At 44.7% G+C, this 19,931-nt stretch overlaps 2 protein-coding genes across 2 annotated transcripts; both read right to left on the bottom strand.

The window, feature by feature from the left end:
• Window positions 1-366: 366 nt before the first annotated feature.
• Window positions 367-15,446, bottom strand: LOC145394920 (sodium-coupled monocarboxylate transporter 2-like). The gene is made up of 7 exons (XM_080268672.1): window positions 15,388-15,446; window positions 13,767-13,896; window positions 12,867-12,955; window positions 12,272-12,390; window positions 11,037-11,191; window positions 582-758; window positions 367-498 (listed from the first exon to the last, which is right to left on the bottom strand). Exons 1-7 carry the CDS (start codon window positions 15,444-15,446, stop codon window positions 367-369), a joined length of 861 nt encoding a protein of 286 aa, XP_080124798.1.
• An 85-nt stretch (window positions 15,447-15,531) lies between these two features.
• LOC145394912 (sodium-dependent multivitamin transporter-like) lies at window positions 15,532-19,282 on the bottom strand. The gene is made up of 4 exons (XM_080268664.1): window positions 19,181-19,282; window positions 17,101-17,289; window positions 16,186-16,340; window positions 15,532-15,676 (listed from the first exon to the last, which is right to left on the bottom strand). The coding sequence occupies exons 1-4, from the start codon at window positions 19,280-19,282 to the stop codon at window positions 15,532-15,534; spliced, it is 591 nt and encodes a 196-aa protein (XP_080124790.1).
• Window positions 19,283-19,931: the final 649 nt, after the last annotated feature.

Below are 19,931 nucleotides of genomic sequence, written 5' to 3'. Positions count from 1 at the left end.
ACAAAGCATCACAGGATTACCAAGTGGAAAAGCAGGTGTATATCCAATAATGAAAGTAGTAGAACTTAATTAATTTCAGGAAAAGGTGTAGCATCAGCCGATCAAGGTGGTACTCCCAAGGGGAATGGGAATGCTAGTGATAGGGAGAGCTGGAGCTTCCGTTTCACTAGCTACCAAAATATCTGACCATCCCCCTTTGCAGACCTTTTCAGAGTAACATTAACATGGAGAGTAGACAAGCATACTCTCTGAAACACTTCCTCTGTCCCTTGCAGTAACCTACATGCACTTTATGTATCACAATGTACCCCACTACGTCATGGGTTGATGCCAGCAAGGGCATGCGGCCAGAAAACTATGCCTCCTCTAGGTACTGGCAGACCTATTGAGGGGAGGCATAACAAGGGCTCCTCCCGCATGGATTGTGGGACCAGGATGGGATGGGGCTTGGACCTTTCCTAGAGGGTACAAGGCACTGAGGTTCTCAGGCTGCTGCATCTGCCCAATGGAGAGGGGCCTAAACCAGGGTAGCACCCCAGGAGGCTGCCCTATCAGTGTGTGTATAATGGTGGGCCAGTTACAATGCTATGGCGTGCCTGGAGGGTGTCCCAGTAACCGTCCTGGCAGGGTGCCCCGAGGCCACTGCCACAGCCATTGGTTATGGCTGGTGGGCTAGGGGTCCCCGATCCCATGTCTGGACCTAGAGCTGTGTGGGTGGGTGGGGTCTGTGGTCTGTCTGTCCCTGTTATTTTTACCAGCTGTGACAAAAAAGAAAGGGAATCAAGGCAAGCCTGAGGAAACTAAGCCACCCAAGGGGGATCAGAGTGGCATCATGGAATGTGGGAAGTTTTAGGGGTAGGGCAGGGGAAGTAGTTGAGGCATTGAGTAGGAGGTGGGTGGATACTGGATGTGTGCAAGAAGTCAGATATAGGGGAGGATCACCCAGAATAATTATGGGGAGGAATTGACGTTACAAGGAAATTTGGCAGGGTAGGACAGATGGATATGGTGGTGTGGGTGTGTTGATTAAAAAGAAGTGGGTGGAATATATCAGGAATGGTATAAGACTAAGTGATAGGATAATAGTAGTGAAAATTTGTTCAGTGGGATGATGTTTTCAATTATATTGGTGTATGCTCCTCAGGCAGGCTTGGATGAGGTAGAGGAGGACAGACTCTGGGATGACTTAATACATGTAGTAAGTGGTATGGGGGATGATGAGATTGTAGTTTTGGGAGGGGACTTAAATGGTCATGTAGGTGAATCAGTTCAAGGATTGAAGGAGTACATGGAAGATGTGCATATTGTACAAGAAATGAGGAAGGGGAAGGAGTACCTGAGTTTGGGGAGACAATTAACATGACTGTGTACAACACACATATTAGGAAGAGAGAGACAGTAGGCTGATTACATACAAGTTAGGGGGAAATAGCAGCCAGATAGACTATTTCTTGGTCAGGAGGGCTGATAGGAGGTTAGTGAGGGATGTTAAAGTTATAGGGAATGAGGAGTGTCCAGCAACACAAGTTATGGAAATGTGACATGGTGCTTTAGGAATGGTTGATAAAAAAACACAAGTTATTGAAATGTAATATGGTGCTTTAGAAGTGGATGATGAAAAAGAGGACCTATGCACCTAGGAGGAAAATATGAAGTTGAAAAACCAAGTAGTTAGGGATGCTTTCTATAGCTTGATGAGCAGAGTGTTGGCTGATCGGAGCTCCTGACAGAGCAGTACAGAGCTCTCAGGAACAATCTCCTAGAGTTACTAATTCAGTGAGTGGATGGACAAGGATCCCACCAAGACATAAAGTAATGTGGTGGGATGAGGGTGTAGCAGCTGCAGTTAAGGAGAAAGAAGGCTTTTCTGGAAATGGAAAATGGGTGGTAACCAAGAGAAATACTTGATTGCCATGGATAGGGCTAGGAAAGAGATTTACAGGAGATAGTCTGAGTCTCAGAGGCTTTTACTTGATCTATCTATCTATCTATTGCCAGATGCCTCAATCCCGTTTGGGGTGGCCACAAACAAATCGCCTTCAAGTCGCCCTGTCCCCCTCCATTTCACTGCCCTACTCCCAACTCACACCCCCCTCTCTCATATACCTCTCCATTGAGGAGTGGCTGGTTAGGGTGGTTATGGTTATGTACGTGGGTGCTTGCACCTAGGTAGGGGTGAGTGGAGATTTGAGTGGTGAGTTTGCCCTGAATGTTGGTGTACATCAGGGGTCAGTCTTGAGCCCCTTGTTGTTTATCATGGTACTTTAAGCTCTCTCATGTGACTTCGGTAATAGACTTGTGTGGGAGATGTTGTATGCTGATGATTTGATGTTGATTGCAGAAAATGAAAGGGAGGTGGAAGAAAGATTTAAGAAGTGGAGAGATGGTATGGGGCACAAGGGCTTAAGAGTAAATGCAGATAAACAAAATTGATGGTATCCAGGGCTGGTGGCAGAATTGTCGGAGAAGAGGCAGAGTAGCCATGTGTGATTTGGCACAAGGGCTTGCAAAGTAATTCCATCTTGTTTAGTGGCTGTGATTAGTGGGTGCATAAGAGATGTAGTGGTATTAGAGGTAGACTGCAAGATAATGCTGATTCCACGTCTACGGTGTGTCGCATAGAGCATGCAGAGATTATCAGATGTGAAAGGATTGATCTTGCTGTTGAGTCTTTTGAGTGTGTGAGTTTTCTTATTTGGGAGACATGTTATGTGTTGGAGGTGGGGCTAGAGCTAGCTCTGTGGCTAGGGTGAGGAGTGGTTGGAAGAAGTTCAGGGAGCTGTTGCCTCTCTTGAGATTGAGAGGGCTCTCCCTCCATGCTAAGGGGTCTTTGTATGCAGCATGTGTTAGGAGTGTAATGCTGTATGGTATTGAGACCTGGGCAGCATTAAGAGAGGATATTCGCAGGCTCAAACTTACAAAAATGACAGTGGTTAGATGGATGTGCAGTGAGTCTCTGAGTGCGAGACCTAGCGTGGCTTAGTTTACGATTGAAGAGTTGAGAGAGAGGATGGGACTGGAATGTAATGGTGTTGTGATGAGGAGAGGTAGATTGACATGATTTGGGCATGGGAAGAGGATGGGGGATGATAATTGGGTACAGATAATGAGAAATGTTAACGTTGGGGGTTCGGTTGCGAGAGAGAGAGACCGGAAAAAGACTTGGGACGAGGTCATTGAGTGTGACCTTAGGGATAAGGGACTGAATAGGGAACCTGCCAGATATCGAGCAGCATGGAGAGCTGCCATTAGGTGACCAAGGCCAACGCATGAAAGCATGATGGAGCCTTTACAAAATGAAAGAAAAACCAAGAAACGCTGTGCACCAAATTGTGTCCTCAGTGAAATACGGTATTCCTGCCAGCAAAGCAGAAGAGTTCATCATCTGACCAAATCTCTCCCAGTAAAATTAATAGTACCATAATGTTAAGGTTTTATTTTTTATTTTTTTGTGCATAATATGTGAACGGTAACTATATATGTGGGCACATGGCACGCTTCCTTATACTGATCCTTTTCACAGGCTGATGTCTGAAAACATCAACCCAGGAAGGAAGGCACCAAGAAGAAGGCTGCAAATCTTGGCTGAACTATATCAGTCATTTTTGTAAGGGACACTGAATGGGGGAAGAGTTGTTGCCCTGATGCTTGCATGAGGAAACCTTTGTGGATGGAGTGAGAAGGTGAGTGAAGTTTACATCCTGCAGCATTTACCCTGAGTGAGTGAGAGTGAGAATTGTAAGGCCTGATGAGTGAAAATATTGATGATGATGGTTTCTGTATTTTCGTTTTTTTAGATCATGACTACTCCATATATAATAGTGAGAATAGAATTGAAGATGATATGATGATGATACTGATAATAATGTTTGTCGGCAAATGGACAAGCGGATCCCAAATCTCATCCTGCCATCTTGTTCTGACTTTAGGATCTGCAGGGATTTGATGCAACATGCTGACAGCCAATACATCAGACTGGAAGAAGACAGAAGAAACCATAATTCTGCATTAGACTAACTTGGGCTGCTGCTGCTGCTGCTGATGGATGGAATTGCAAGAAATCTATAGCATTAAAACCATGTTTATCCATTCATCTTGCTGTGATGTTAAAGGTAAACCAGATTTCTTTTTCCTATGCTGTGAAGATGCAGGTCTGGTCAGTCAGCCACACCCCAAGAATTTTTATACGCAAGGTATGTCACTTTAGCAAGGGCCTGTGTGGTACGTCAGTTTAGCACCATAAGAATTTTTATCTTTAATACCAGGGCTGACATCCTTAGCCCTAGGCTTCTATGTTCCTCATGGGGCAACACAGGATTACATGATGTATGTTTGTATTTCACTCTAACAAGGGCCGATATGTTACGTCAGTTTAGCACCCTAAGAATTTTCAGGCATAAGGTTCTTCACTAGTTTAGCAAAGGCCCATGTGATCCTGTATGTCTAGTGTTTCTGTATGTGTTAGAATTAAGGTCATTTTTCTTGGTGGCACAGGAGTTTTTGTAGCATCTCTTCTTTAGTGATTCACTGTTTGCGTACTACGTGATAATTTTTCATGTATGCTGTTTATACTGTCTTAATACTGTATCAGCAGTCTGCATCAATATCATCCATACCTGTTTTCCTGTCCTTGGATGGGGGGAGAGGTGAGGTAGGGTGTAGAGTGTAGAGTGCCCGGTGGACGGTTCCCTGGAAAGGTCTGTCGACCTCTAATGGGGCCGTGGATAGGTCTGTCAACCTTTAATCGAGCCGGCTTTCGGTCTGTCAACCTCTAATTGGGCCGTTCATTGGTCTGTCGACTTGTATTGGGGCCGTAGATAGGACTGTTAACCTTTACTTGCGCCGTGGATATTTCTGTCGACTTTTGATGGGGCCCTGGAAAGGTCTGCCGACCTTTAATGGGGATGTGGATAAGTTTGTCAGCCTCTAGTGAGGAACTGGGTAGGTGTGTCGACCTTTAAAGGGGCCGTGGAAGGGTCTGTTGACCTGTAATGGGACCGTGGATAGACCTGTCTAGTTTTAGCGCCCGTGTGGTCAGTTTAATACAGGTGTGTTTGCTTTGTCGATGGTACAATTGTTTTGATAATTGTAATGGTCGATAAAGCAGTGTTGTGTATTAAGGTCTGTCTGCTTGTTGATTACAGTACTGTGTTTGATTTTGTGATGCCGGTTGTTTTTTCCTCTGGTACCTTACTGTTGCCAATGTTTTTTAATCACGAAAAGTAGTAAGAGGGAAGACAGCCATACCAAATCGAGCAGCAATTTTGTATACACGTATAATATACTCGTGTACATTATATACAGTATATACAACTGACATTACTTTAGATAAGAACTACTTTGTTTTCTTTATACTTGACTAATATTTATTTAGGACGTGGAATACACTCACACAAACCTTGTAATAAAACTACACAGTATTTACACTAATAAGCTATGTCTGCTTCAGATAAACTATGCAAAACACAAGACTTATGTAATGATGAGATTTATAGAGTTTCAAAAATTGTACTGGCCTCCTAAGTCAATTCAAAATGCCGACCTAAACTCGCTGTCATGACAACAGTGATATGACGAACACAGCCCACAGTGACACATCCCGTAGATAAGCATACATGTAATACTAATAGGGGAACAAAATTATTTCTTCACTGCACGTACAAACAGCACCTGGCCTCCTGGGACTCACCTGCAATAGTCTCTTTCAGTGTAATACTATACTTACTTCAACCACCATAAAAAAATGTAACTCTGAATACTGTACATTAAAAGTCTGGGTTCGTTGCCACTAACACTACGCCCACCAAAGCACAATTAACGCCATCATAAAACCAACTCTCTATAAACTATCTATCTATCTATACATCAAACTACAAGAGGGGATACTATTTTGCATATATATGATAATTATGAATACTATAATCTACCTACAGTGATGCCATTATATTACACTTGGACTACAGGATATTCACAATCACGTCAGACCTACAAACACCCAATCAGTCTTGTGCTAAAGAAACCTGGGTACTTCAATATTCTTTTCTTTATTAATTTTACACAACAGCCACGTCCCTTTTGTGTTCCTGACCAACACAATCCAACACTATTCAACACTGGGACACTCCTCTGTTGTGGGATTAGAGCCAGTGTTCAGTAAGCTTTTATACTACCTTTTAATTTTAGAGACATCTTTTTCGACATACAAGGAGGAATTACATTACTTTGAACTTCACCAAACAAACGCTTCATGCATTGATTTTAGCCCAACACCATAGATCTGGTTACAAAGCATACATAAACACTCCAAATCTTCAAACAATATCTACAGTACACGATAACTACAGTACATAATAACTACAAAACATAACTATAATCCATAATAAGCTCAATACATAATAAGTACAATACACAATAACTACAATACACATTAAGTACAATATACAATGACTATAATACATAATAACTACAATACAATACATAATAACTACCATCCATCCATCCATCCATCATCCAATCCTACGTTGCTCCATGAGGAGCGTAGGAGCCCGGGGCTAGGCAGTTGGTCCTGACATTTAAGATGAGTGACCAGCCTCACTCATCCTTGAGTGGCATTACATGAGCAATAAACCCCAACCATCCCTTGGATATAAACCTTCACCGGCTCAATCCGACTAGAGCACATTAATTACCCAGTAAACCAACAGGCGTCAATAATTTGGTTATATGGTTACCACCCAGCGTAGTAAATGGTTTCCTGGTGTACAGGAAACCATTTGGCTTGTCACTCAGTGAAGAGCCACCCACAGGCAGAAGGAAAAGGAAAGAATGAAGGAAAGAAAGACTGAAGAGGAAGTGTAAAGTCACCGTAGGTAGAAGGACGAGGAAAGAATGAAGGAAGAAAGATAGAAGAAGGTGGAAGGAAAGAAGGATGGAGGAGAGGACAGGGCAGACACCCGAGAGCAGCACTACATTGAGTGAGTGGATAACTACAGTACACAATAACTAAAATACACAATAACTACAATACATAATAACTACAATACACAGTAAGTGCAATACATAATAACTACAATACATAATAACTACACTACACAAGACGCCCCAGATAACAATAATACGAATGTAAACTCTTGACTGGGAATGCGGTAGGTGGTCTGGATGTAGGGCTGTCAGTGGGTGGGTCTGGATGCAAGGCTGTCAGTGAGTGGGTCTGGATGTACGGCTGTCAGTGGGTGGGTCTGGATGTAGGGCTGTCAGTGGGTAGGTGGATGAGTGTAGGTGGGTGGGTAGGCAGAGGATTGAGTAGATAGGTGTGGATAAGGGATAGGTATCAGTGCATATGGGGAGGGTAGAAGTGGATGGAAAGGTACTTGAAGGGATAGGTATGTAGGCTGGATACTGGGTGGGGTGGGTGGGTAGATGGCTGGGTGGGTAGTTGACTGGGTAGGCAGATGGGTAGATGAAAGTAGTATGTCCTTCCATATGCTAGATTATATTCGTGTGCTCTGATATACAAGATGGGGGTGTATAGAAATATAACTTCTCTCTTCCACTCTGCATGGCGTTTGTGCGTCGCGGGGAGAGCTCAGTGATGGTTTGTGTGTTGCAGGGGCGGCTCAGTGTTTGTGTGTTGCGGGGAGAGCTCAGTGATGGTTTGTGTGTTGCAGGGGCGGCTCAGTGTTTGTGTGTTGCGGGGAGAGCTCAGTGATGGTTTGTGTGTTGCAGGGGCGGCTCAGTGTTTGTGTGTTGCGGGAGAGCTCAGTGATTGTTTGTGTGTTGCAGGGGCGGCCCAGTTAGCGTTATGCACCTCTATCCTTCATTTCATCCCTCACACTATCACAAGCAGTCCTCCATCACGGCCTCAACAAAAGGTCTCCGGGAGCGACCACTTGAGGTGCCTGGCTTCCTGCAGTCCACAGGGTTCACATCCATGTCAACAACAACAATAACAACAACAACAACAACATGAAGGAAATAACGTAAAAAGCAAACCAAAAAAAATCCCTACGTATTTGTTCTTCCATGTTCTAATTTCCATGCTCTGTTCTTTGACATCCGTGCCCTGTTCTTCAGCTTCCGTGCCCTGTTCTTAGACTTCCGTGCCTGTTTTTTAACTTCCGTGCTCTGTTCCTCAACTTCCGTGTCCTGTTCTTCATCTTCCGTGCATTGTTCTTCACGTTCTAGTCCTTGTCATTGAGGGGGTGTATAGGGGGCTGTATGCGTGGAGATAACATAGGCACACCCTCCACCACACCCCTCCCCTCCTCCTCCTTCCCTTCCTCCTCTCCTCCCTTCACCAGCTGCCACGCCCTCCGATACCATCTCTCGCAGGTGGGGTTCAAGAGACCACGCCCGCAGACGTCCTTGGGGGGCGTTGGGCCTGTGGTGGATGTGATGGCAGGGAAGGTTAATGTTGAAAATGGCAGGGAATATTGGTTATGGCGATTAATGCTGGAAATGGCGGGAAATGTTGGTACTCTGAAAATGGCGGGAAATGTTGGTAATATTTGTTGATGTTGGAAATGGCGGAAAATGTTGGTACTTCGAATGTGGCGGGAAATGTTGGTACTTGAAAATGGCGGGAAATGTTGGTACTTGAAAATGGCGGGAAATGTTGGTACTTGAAAATGGCGGGAAATGTTGGTACTCTGAAAATGGCGGAAAATGTTGGTACTTCGAATATGGCGGGAAACGTTAGTACTTTGAAAATGGCGGGAAATGTTGGTACTTTGAAAATGGCGGGAAACGTTAGTACTTTGAAAATGGCGGGAAATGTTGGTACTTTGAAAATGGCGGGAAACGTTAGTACTTTGAAAATGGCAGAAAATGTTGGTACTTTGAAAATGGCGGGAAATGTTGGTACTTTGAAAATGGCGGGAAATGTTGGTACTTTGAAAATGGTGGGAAATTCGGGATCTTGAGCTGAGGGATCCACTGTGGCGCATCCTGACACCTACACTAGACGCCTTCACGTGGTGACATTGATAGAACCAGGCGGATTCACTGCCTGGTTGTACACACGTCCCCCAACTCCCTCCCTATCCCCCGAATGGACGATGGTGGACTGCAGGAAGAGGGGAACTTCAGCCTGGATTTTACCGGGTTCACGTCCACTACTACTACTACTACTACTACTACTACCATCACTTCATTACTACTACTACTACTACAACTACTACTACTACTACTCTACTACCTCACCCAAGCTACTCTTTCTCTCTTCCTCAACCCACTTCTACTTCCACTTCTTCCTCTCCCTTCCTTTACTCACTTCTATCTTTTCACTTACTTCCATATTCTCTCTCTCTTTTCCCATTTCTCTCTCTCTTCCGTCTTTATCGTTATTTCTTTCCTTCCTCTTCTTAAGTTACCTTCCATCTGCCATTTTTCCTTTTTCCTTCCATCTTCCTATGAACCCCCCTTCTCTCTCTCTCTCTCTCTCTCTCTCTCACCAGTAACCAAGGAGACAATGGTGGCCACAGTGGTAGTTATGATGATGCCAATGGCGCCGAAGTAACAGTAGCTGAGATCATACACAGAGGGACCGTCGCCATCTTCCCTGTGGGTGAAAAACGGTGAGTTGCAGGGAGGGTAGCCTGGTAACAGAGGGAGGGTGACGTGGAGGCGATTTGTTTGTGACCACTCCTTATAGGGTTAACATGTTTGGGTATTGATAAAGAGATAGATAGATACACAGATCGATAGATAAATGGATAAACTGGTTTTAATATACTGTATATATATATATATACTGTATATATATATATATATATATATATATATATATATATATATATATATATATATATATATATATATATATATATATATATATATATGTATATATATTTGGTGGTAGATGGTGACGAACATCATCCACTCACTTTATGTAGTGGTGCCTACTTCTTCCTTCTCCTTTATCATTCTTTTTCTGTGTACGACCTCCTCTCCTCCTATTTCTCTCATCTTTTCTGTCACTTTTTATTACTCTTCTTTCCTTTTCAGGTGGCTTTACATTGACAAACATAATGGTTTCCTATAGGCCAGGAAACCATTTACAACGCTGGGTGGTAACCATATAACCAACCCATACGTGTTGCCTACGTGTCAACAAGTGGGTTGGCGGAGGGTTAGTGCCCCTCCCCGTAAAACAACTAACTCAAAGGCCACCCCTTACCCGATTATGGCTTCTGGCTATAGATAATAATAATAATAATAATAATAATAAAGATATTTAAGATGTGTTTCAAGTTTAAAACAATGTAAAATTCGACTTGAACTTTGAACTCTATGACCAATATTTCCCTCGGTTAAGGAAGCTCCCTAACACCTTTTCCTAGGCGATTTTTTTTTGCTTATTACATTTTACTGCCCTACTGTTATATAAATCCCTCAAACATCGCCATATTCTGCATAAATAACGACGACAAGAACCAGCCATATCCAAAAATAAATCGCAAAGGAAAAGGTGTCAGGGAGACTTTTTCCTTATGCAACTGACTAAAGCTTTCTCTGCTTACTGTGGAGGGGCAGCAGAGGTGAGCAGATCAAGCAGAGGTGCAGCAGTAGTAGTAAAAATGCCTGCTGAGAGACGGGAAGGAGTCATGGTGCTGTTGGCACGGTTGAGGAAGCTTGTAGTGGTGTTAAAGATGGTGTTAGTGGTGTTAAGGGGGCTTGTGGTGGTGTTGAAGAGGTTGGCAGTGGTGTTAGTGGTGTTAGAGGTGGTGTTAGTGGTGTCAGAGATGGTGTCAGAGGTGTTAAAGATGGTGATAGTGGTGTTCAGGAAAGATCTGGTGTTGAAGGCGGTGGTGAAGTTGGTGCAGCCTTGGACAGAGAGGGGCAGGAAGGGGGGAGCGCCGCCCCCCCTCAGGAACTTGCCCACCACCATCCACACGGAGTAGAAGAGGGAGACCAGGAACCCCACCATGGCACTCTGAGGGGAAAATTAATGATAGTAAAATAATAATAATAATAATAATAATAATAATAATAATAATAACTGCTCCCACTACCACCACTACTACAACTACCATTACCTTAGCATTGACCCATGGTAGGAAGATGCCAGCCACAAAGACGCCAGTGTAAGGACCTGCTATGGTGTTGACGAGGGTGGTCATGACGTGAATCACATTGCCCAAACTGCCCACCACAAGGCCCAACACAGTACTCAGGCCGCCCACGATGGCAGCTGTGAGAGTTACATAGGGTGACATAGATACACAGAACACACAGACCTTACGGTCCCTACTCATACAGTGCTATAATTATAGGAGCAGGAGAAAAGGATAGCACAGCAGAAGGCTCTCCCCCCCCACCCTCCAGACCCTCCGGCATTTGCCGTACAGGAAACAAGAGAGGAAGTAATACCTTGCAGGAATGAAAAACCTGAAGGAAGTTTGTAGGATCGGCAGAAAGTAGAATAATATGGAAAAGGTAAATTTGAGCAACCAGCCACATACTTACTCTATGCATGCAATTTTTTTAACTGAGTTTTTTAATATAAAACAAATGAACAGAATGTTTATCTAATATATTTACCCTAAATATTGTCAGTGTTGATTACAAGTATAAGTGTATTGTGTCTAACAGATAGACGAATGCAGACGTGAATATGCAGCAATTGCTTCATCCTAACTAAACGATACCAATTGCGTCGAGACAGCTCCACTACCCTGTCCTATTAATGCCGCCACGTGAAGGCCCCCCTCTCTCCACCATCCCAAATGATTGTTCTAAATAGGGAAGAACTTTGAAACTGGACTGGATACCTATTTCCTTCTAAAACGTAATAAAAATGCTGCTCACAGGAAGGATATGACAATAAAATGTAATTGGATTGAAGGCAAATGGCCACCCCTTACGGGATTATGGCGTCTGGCAATAGATAGATAGATAGGATTGAAGGGGGAGTGTATGTGAGTAAGGGGGAGGGGGAGACCGAGGATGAGGTAGATGAATGGAGTGCAGAGATATACAGGAGGGCAGCCAAATGACGGGGGACGCGACGACGCGGAGGCGGTTTGTTTGTGGCACTCTTTATGGGATTAAGGAGCCTAAATATATACAGATACATAAATAGATTGATAGACAGACAGACAGATAGACAGATAAATAGATAAAAAGAAAATTAAAGGGGTTAAGCCAATGAGAAGAGGGTGAAAGTATATAATAAAAAAAGTAGAGGACATTCATAACCTTGGTAGCTCCCAGATAGATAGATAGATGAATATACAGATAGATAGATAGACAGACTGATAAAAATACTTACACACGACTTTCACAACTCTAATGGCTGCCTTATCACTGAGGCGGCGGAAAAAAGGCAGATTCTTGAGGAAGTCCTCCCATATCAGACACGCGGCTGAGTTGGCCTGGGATGAGAGCGAACTGGGGCAGGAAAAAAGAGGGGAAAAAAAAGAATAATGAGTGTAGTGGAGAAGCTGGTGGAGAGGGAATGAGGGAAAAAAAAAAGACATAATGAGTATAGAAGCTGGTGCTATGGAAAGAGGGGAAACAAGAATAATGAGTGTAGAGGTGAGATTGGTGCCAAGGAAAAAGACTGGAAAAACTGTTAGTATCTTAGAAGAGCTGTCATCCATTTTCTATTCTTTTGTAAAACTCTCCTATTTACCATCCTTACAGGTGTTATAAATGTCACCTGACTTAATTAAAACGTAAATTCAATCCCTTCGCCTCCTCACCTCAGCACCCCACCATACACCTCACCTCAGCACCCCACCATACACCTCCTCACCCCAGCACCCCACCATACACCTCCTCACCCCAGCACCCCACCACACACCTCCTCACCTCAGCACCCTACCATACACCTCCTCACCTCAGCACCCCACCATACACCTCACCTCAGCACCCCACCATACACCGTAGCCACAAACAGCCCCGCCACGCCTGGGAGGTGACTCAGCTTGTCGTTCACTAGGAAGGGCAGGATCTGGGGAGGAGGAGACGTGTTCAGGGGAGATTACAGTGTTCTTAAGGGGATTAAAGTGTTCATAAAGGGAATTAAAGTGTTCATGAAGGAGATTACAGGAGTGTTCATGAAGACGATTACGGAAGTGTTCATGAAGGAGATAAAACTAGTCTTTTGCTGTAGCAGAGATGATGATGATGATGATGATGATGATGATGATGATGTTGATGTTTTTGTCGCAGGTAATTCTTTCATGTATAATATTCATTATAGTTTGGTCGGCGTTGGAGTGAAGGTGGTTGTTGTTCCTTAACCCCAGTGTATGGCCGACCAGACCCATCGACCACAGACAAGCAAGTGGTTGTGTGGGGCCGTCCTAAAGGTTCAGTACACTACAGTCACCGCGTAGGGATCCGGCGCCCCCTTGTGGTACACGGCGCCTCACCAGGGTCGTACCGGGGCCCTTCCCACGGCGAGGGGCAGGGAAATATGAGGAGATTTGACTTCTGTGTGGACGCCGCAAGTGCTGTACCCAGGATGCAGAGCGCCATCACGTGCTGAAGGAAGGAAGGAAGGAAGAGAGAGAGAAGGAAGGAAGGGAGGGAGAAGAAGGAAGGAAGTGAGAGAGAAGGAAGGGAGGAAGGAAGGTCGAGAGAGAGAGCATAGATGAATTACTAAGTCGATTAATTAATACACAAATAATGTATGAAGGTACAAAAGTTTGATGAGGCATTCCCCCACACAGCTAAAAACTGGGAGGGTTTAGGAATATGAACATGACCAAAAAGCTTAGTGCCTGTGCGAGAAAAGGTGAGATTGATGGACACGCTACCTGGTCTGGCTTCTTGATCAGTCCCGCCTTGAGAGGGTCGCAGTGCCTGTAGGTGGCGTAGGCGACGAGACCGGAGAAGAAACACAGATTCCACATGACCCATGAGCCGATGCAGAAGAATATGCACAGGCTGGGGGACGGGAGAGAAAGGGCATTAAATGATAGACTGATAGATAGATATAGATAGAAAGACAGATGGATAGAAAGATAGACTGATAGAGATAGATGTCGGGACTCCATATTATAAATACAAATAAAAACAGAAAGCATGATGGATAGATAGATAGATAGACAGAGTACCAGACAAGGTGTGGGAAAGGGAAGTTAGCTTGCAACTCTTGAAGTGAAGGAATGTTGGTCGTGCACCGCGGAAGCAGTACATACACACAGACATACAGTGTTCTAGAAGCTTCCACGACAGTAGAGCACACGTGACACGACCCCTGCCACACCAGAATGTAGGATTCTGAGATCAGGAGGAGATTGGCCATAGAACCGGCAGGTAGTGGAGAGAGCGAATAAGAAGAGGGCTCCGACTAGACTTACTTAGTATATTAAGTCTCTGTATAATACATACGCCGCTCAACTTAAACTTTCTCTGAAGATATTAAAATCAAGATCAACTCCCCGTATTCATCTTTAACTCCTCCTGCTCTTCAATTAACTCAAGATTCACCTATTACAAGAATTAAAGAGTTACATATATAAAAATGTTGGCTAGAAAGCTTTAACAGATATACTACTCATAAAAACCGCGCGGGTAAGCTGAATATGCAGAGTCTGGAGTGTGTGTGTGTGTGTGTGTGTGTGTGTGTGTGTGTGTGTGTGTGTGTGTGTGTGTGTATGTGTGTGTGTGTGTGTGTGTGTGTGTGTGTGTGTGTGTGTGTGTGTGTGTGTGTGTGTGTGTGTGAGAGAGAGAGAGAGAGAGAGAGAGAGAGAGAGAGAGAGAGAGAGAGAGAGGACCCACAGACACCACGCATCCACGCAGAATATGCAGTTTCAAGGGAGGGAGGGAGAGAAAGAGGATGTCAAAAAAAAAAAAAAAAAAAAAAAAAGGAAAGAAGGAAGGAAGAAGGAAAGGGAGAAGCAAGGAGGGAAGAAAGGAAGGAGGGAAGGAACGAACGAAAGAAGGAGGGAAGAAAGGAAGGAAGAAGGGAAGGAAGGAAAGAAGGAAGGAAGGAAGGAGCGAAGGAAGGAAGGAACGAACGAACAAAAGAAAGAAGGAGGGAAGGAAGGAAGGAAGCAAGGAAGGGAGAGAGAATTAAAATAACTAGATTAAATAAAACACAAATAAACGCAAATACTTACCCTTATCTGTGAGTCCAGTGCTGATCTTAACCCCGTGCTGTGCTGATTCATCTTGTCCTGTGCTGACTTACCCTGTGCTGTGCTGACTTATCCCTGTGCTGTGCTGACTTACCCTGTGCTGTGCTGACTTACCCTGTGTTGTGCTGACTTATCCCTGTGCTGTGCTGATTCATCCCTGTGCTGTGCTGACTTACCCTGTGTTGTGCTGACTTATCTCTGTGCTGTGCTGACTTATCTCTGTGCTGTGCTGACTCACCCCTGTGCTCTGCTGACTTATCCCTGTGCTGTGCTGACTCAGGCTGTGCTGACTTACCCTGTGCTGTGCTGACTCACCCCTGTGCTGTTCTGTGTTGTGTTGTGTTGTGCTGTCATGCTGACTTATACCTCCGCTGTGCTGACTTACCCTGTGCTGTGCTGCCTTCCTATGCTCTGCTGACTTACCCAGTGCTCTGCTGACTCACCCCTGTGCTGTGGGTAGGGTGCTGACAGATATGAAGCGCTGGTGAGGGGCTTGGCTGACACCGACCCAGTACAGCATAACAAACGCGCCCAAGACGATGGTGGAGAAGAAGGTGTGGCGCACGTAGGGGCTGGGGTCCATGCTGGGGGGAGGCAAGAGGGATTGCACAAGGTAGAAAATCGTCTCCTGGAAGTTAGAATTAGTTACGGTATATTTAACATAATGTCGCAGTAATGAAATATTTTACCTTAATGTGCCTGGACATGCGGGAAAAAAACAAAGATACTCCTCAAACTTCACTTGGATGTGTTTTGATGCGTCCCGAGATTTCAAAATTTCCCGCGTACCTGGGCCATCTGATGAACTTTGTACGGCACCGTTTTGAAAATTAATCTATGCAGGTAACGAATATATAGTATTTTATTTTGGGAATCTTTATCGTCATGCGGATGTTCTAACGATAATAGAAACAATTCACAATACGTCGTTAATGAATGCTCTCGGACAACCAATCAGCTGCCAGCTTTCAAATGCTTATGCCTCGTCTCTTCTCAGGTGAAAACAGAGACGCTAACTTCAAAGATGCTAACCTAATGCTAACTTCACGCCCCTAACTTCAAAGATCCTAACCCTAACTTCACGCCCACTCACTTGAAGAATTCCAGGCGACTTCCTTCCCCGGCCGCCTCCCAAACCTCCGCCGCCCCCACCGTCTCCTTACAAACCAGCAGAACCACAATCAAGACACCCAGGAACATCAGCACTGTCTGGGGCACGTCGTTGTACACCACTGCCCTCACCCCACCCTGGGAAAAATAATGAATCGGCATGAAAAAGTGCGAAAAACTGTCTACCGATGATTGATGATGATATTATGATGATAGTAGTAGTGGTAGTAGTAGTAGTAGTAGTAGTAGGAGGAGGAGGAGGAACAAGGAAGTTCAAGCAGTGGCAAGGACTCAATTATAACTAGAAAGTGCTCAATGAGCGCATACCTCCACCAGTGCCAGTGCCATTAAAAAGGGTCCGGATCCGGAATCTCCCCAAAATTTCATCATTTCTTCCTTGGTCCATGGCCCACCCTTCCACAATGTGTCATCAAAATCCGTTCATAACTTTTTGAGTAACCCTGCTAACAGACAGACAGACAAACCAACCAACGCGGGGTACAACACAACCTCCTTGGTGGAAATAACTACAGTGTGGTCCATTAACAGTCCTCAACTAAAAACTCGTCTGATGGTATGTGTTATGGGGATGGCTCAGTCTGCTGGTGTGGGCGCAGGGGTCATAGTGGGAATAGGAAGTGAATAAATGATGTACGGTTGACACAAATTACCCTTCACCACCACCATCCTTCTTTTTGGGGAAAAGGGAGGGGATGAGGAGACGTTTCTGTGTGTGTGTGTGTGTGTGTGTGTGTGTGTGTGTGTGTGTGTGTGTGTGTGTGTGTGTGTGCCCTACAACAAGGAACCTCAAACATTGCGTCTTTAACTCGGCCCAGCGTTATTTGTTGTAGCGGGCAAAATAAATCGCTACAGACGAGTTGCTACAAAGCCAACTTACGATGGTGATATAGAACGTGCAGATGGTGCCCACGATGAGGATAGAGGCGGATGTGGAGAGGTTGGTGACGGTGGCGAGGGCAAGGCTCGGGGCGTAAAGACAGAAGCTCATATATATGCAGATGTTGATGAGAAGGGCACCTGTAATTACCTGGCGGAGGGCCCGAGAACGGTATCGTAACTCCAGGTACTGTTGAAGACAGGATACGGTGACTGTTTAGTACGGTGTGTGTTTGGTACGGTGTGTGTTTGGTACGGTGTGTGTTTGGTACGGTGTGTGTTTGGTATGGTGTGTGTTTGGTACAGTGTGTGTTTGGTACGGTGTGTGTTTAATTTACTCTTAAGGGCAGAATCTCAGCTCTAACCTTGTTCTCAGCCTCTGCCAATTCATCCATCATTAACTAAACAGGACACACACACACACACACACACACACACACACACACACACATACACACTAACCCTCTCCCATACATCAAACCATCACCTTACCTCCAAAAGCGAGGTAATCTTGAGCTTGTAAAAGATGGGAATGGTAAACTTGCACACAATAATCGTTCCCAGGATATGGCCCACGAGTGTAATGCTGATCTGGGTGCCGAAGTAGTAGGCTTCCGTGGCGTTCCCTGTAAGAAGGAAGAGGAAAAGGAAGAGGAAGAAGAGAGTGTTAATGTGTTTTCATCTAAGGGTAATGAGCTACTTTTATAACTCGCTTACTAGGTCATTTTGGGTGGGAAAAAATCACTCTTGGTTATAACGCAGGACGTAGCTTCTAAAACACATAAAAAGCACTATCGTCAAGGGAATGCAACATGGTCTCCACATAGCTATCTATCTATCTATAGCCTGACGCCCTAATCCCGCAAAGGGTGGCCGCAGACAACATGCCTCCAAGTCGCTCTGACACCCACCATTTGACTGCCGTCCCCCCAACGCACTCCCCCCTCCCTCATACACCTCAACTCACGTGGCTACAGTACACTGATATACTTCTGTACAAATTGTCGTGATGATTAACCCGCGGCGTCCCGTCGACGTGAATTAACGTCCACACGTTTTGTCACTGCCAATCCCGTTGACGTACATAAACGCGAATCAATTGCAAGGTCCCTAATTTGCACAATTTTCGCAAGTGATTTTTGGTACGTATACACGGGACATCTTCCTCTACAAGATGTCAGGCAGGGACAATGTCTTACCCAGCATGACCTCCCCCCCCCTGCACGCCAATGTCTCAGCAATTCATCTGTTACCAGTGACCTGGCCAGTAAAGCCATGTCATGCCACGGTACGAAATTCAGGGCCAGAGTGATTCCCCAATCGATGACAATGTGGACAACAAACTTTACATGGCATTAGAGGAAGAAACAGTCAGAAATGATGATCAGGTAATGTCGCCAAAAAAGGTCAGATATGTTGATATGTTTCATGAGTGAAACAATGCTTATATTGCCTATATTACTGTGTGAAAACCAATATTCTCTCTTACTACATATCATAAATTCGTACCAAATAAATAAATAAATACCGTTTATGAGTGGTGTGAAATAGTTGCCCTCCCATAGAACTCGTTTTCTTTGGAGCCTGCCTGATAAAAAACACAGTAAGGTGAGGAGGTACTGCTACCTGTATCGAGTATTTTAAACCTCAGGTGAGTGATTTCTCTATGATTTTTCGATGTTTCTCACCAAAAGCGGAGGTTTGAGCCAAAAAATTTTTTTTCCAAAAATGGTCGGGATTGGGGGGAGTCAGTGGTGGAAAAGTGGTCGAGATTGGGCGGGTTAATAAATATGAAGGTACACTGGATACACAGGAACTTAAAATGTGTGTTTGCATGGTTTGGCATTAGGGAGGAAGATAGCCAAGCAGAGAGGCAGAGTGAGACAGGAACAGAATGCCTATTGTGTCCTCCCACCATGAGATAGACAGATTAAGTAGACAGGTACATACATAGACAGCTACTCACCTAAGATAGAGATAGCCGACAGGACACCGCCAAGCAGAGAGAGGGCGACAGGAACGGGATGCATGTTGTTCCCGCCAACCATAAATTGTCTGGTTGAACTGCCTCCCCCTCTCACACTGCTATACACACCGATGCCCACAGACACTGCCAACATCACGCTAAACACTGCCACGTCTGCTGCAGTGAACACCCCAACTGTACCCGAAGACTTGTCCATGATGTAGGGCTGATCGAGGTTTATGTACTAACTGACTGCAGACGTCGAGGTTGGCACACTGATCTGGAAGGGTCAATGAAACGGACACTAAATTTCATTTGCTCTAGGCCCAGATTCTCGTCCATTTACAACTTTATTTCACGTTGCTCAGTGGTAGAAGGCAGCACTATGGCCCTAATCCTACCCACAGCACTTCTTCGAGACAAGCATCGTATTCTCCTGTCAGTCTCTTGCTACAGTTCGGCCTTCCAGTTGGAGACATGGCAATTTTAGGCCAAGGTAAATAAGCATAATTAAGTACCGTTAGTGTTGCTTCTAGACTTTTTACCCTAACTTGGCCTACAATCGCCATTACTCTGTCTTGAATGCGGAGGTATAACATTAGTTCAACGCTAGAATATAATGCTAGTCATGAAGACGTGCTACAGGAAGTCACAGCACTGTCCTGTCACTGAGCTACTTGAAAGACGCTGCAAGAAAATGAAAATCAGGGCGAAGTTAACCCGAGGCATCCCATCGACATATGGGTGCGTCGCAATGTTTTGTCACAGCTAGTCCCATCGACGTACTGATACGCTGCGCAATTGCAAGGTTCATAATTTGCACAATTTTCAATTTTCGCACATGATTTTTGGTACGTATACGCGGG

The sequence above is a fragment of the Coenobita brevimanus genome, chromosome 4 (assembly GCF_032717465.1).
Source record: "Coenobita brevimanus isolate Jiangsu-jjx chromosome 4, ASM3271746v2, whole genome shotgun sequence".
Classification (NCBI taxonomy): Eukaryota; Metazoa; Arthropoda; class Malacostraca; order Decapoda; family Coenobitidae; genus Coenobita; species Coenobita brevimanus.
This window is presented reverse-complemented; position numbering and strand designations above follow the sequence as displayed.

Coding starts and splice junctions, on each gene's coding strand:
- LOC145394920 (XM_080268672.1), bottom strand. CDS start 15,446: ATGACAGCACAACACAACACAACACAGAACAGCACAGGGGTGAGTCAG. Junction 12,956..13,766: donor TGATCAAGAAGCCAGACCAG/GTAGCGTGTCCA, acceptor CCTCCTCCCCAG/ATCCTGCCCTTCCTAGTGAA. Junction 499..581: donor TCCAGGCACGCCATAGCATT/GTAACTGGCCCA, acceptor TCCATTGGGCAG/ATGCAGCAGCCTGAGAACCT.
- LOC145394912 (XM_080268664.1), bottom strand. CDS start 19,282: ATGGACAAGTCTTCGGGTACAGTTGGGGTGTTCACTGCAGCAGACGTG. Junction 16,341..17,100: donor GCACGTTCTATATCACCATC/GTAAGTTGGCTT, acceptor TATTTTTCCCAG/GGTGGGGTGAGGGCAGTGGT. Junction 15,677..16,185: donor AGTCGCCTGGAATTCTTCAA/GTGAGTGGGCGT, acceptor GCCTCCCCCCAG/CATGGACCCCAGCCCCTACG.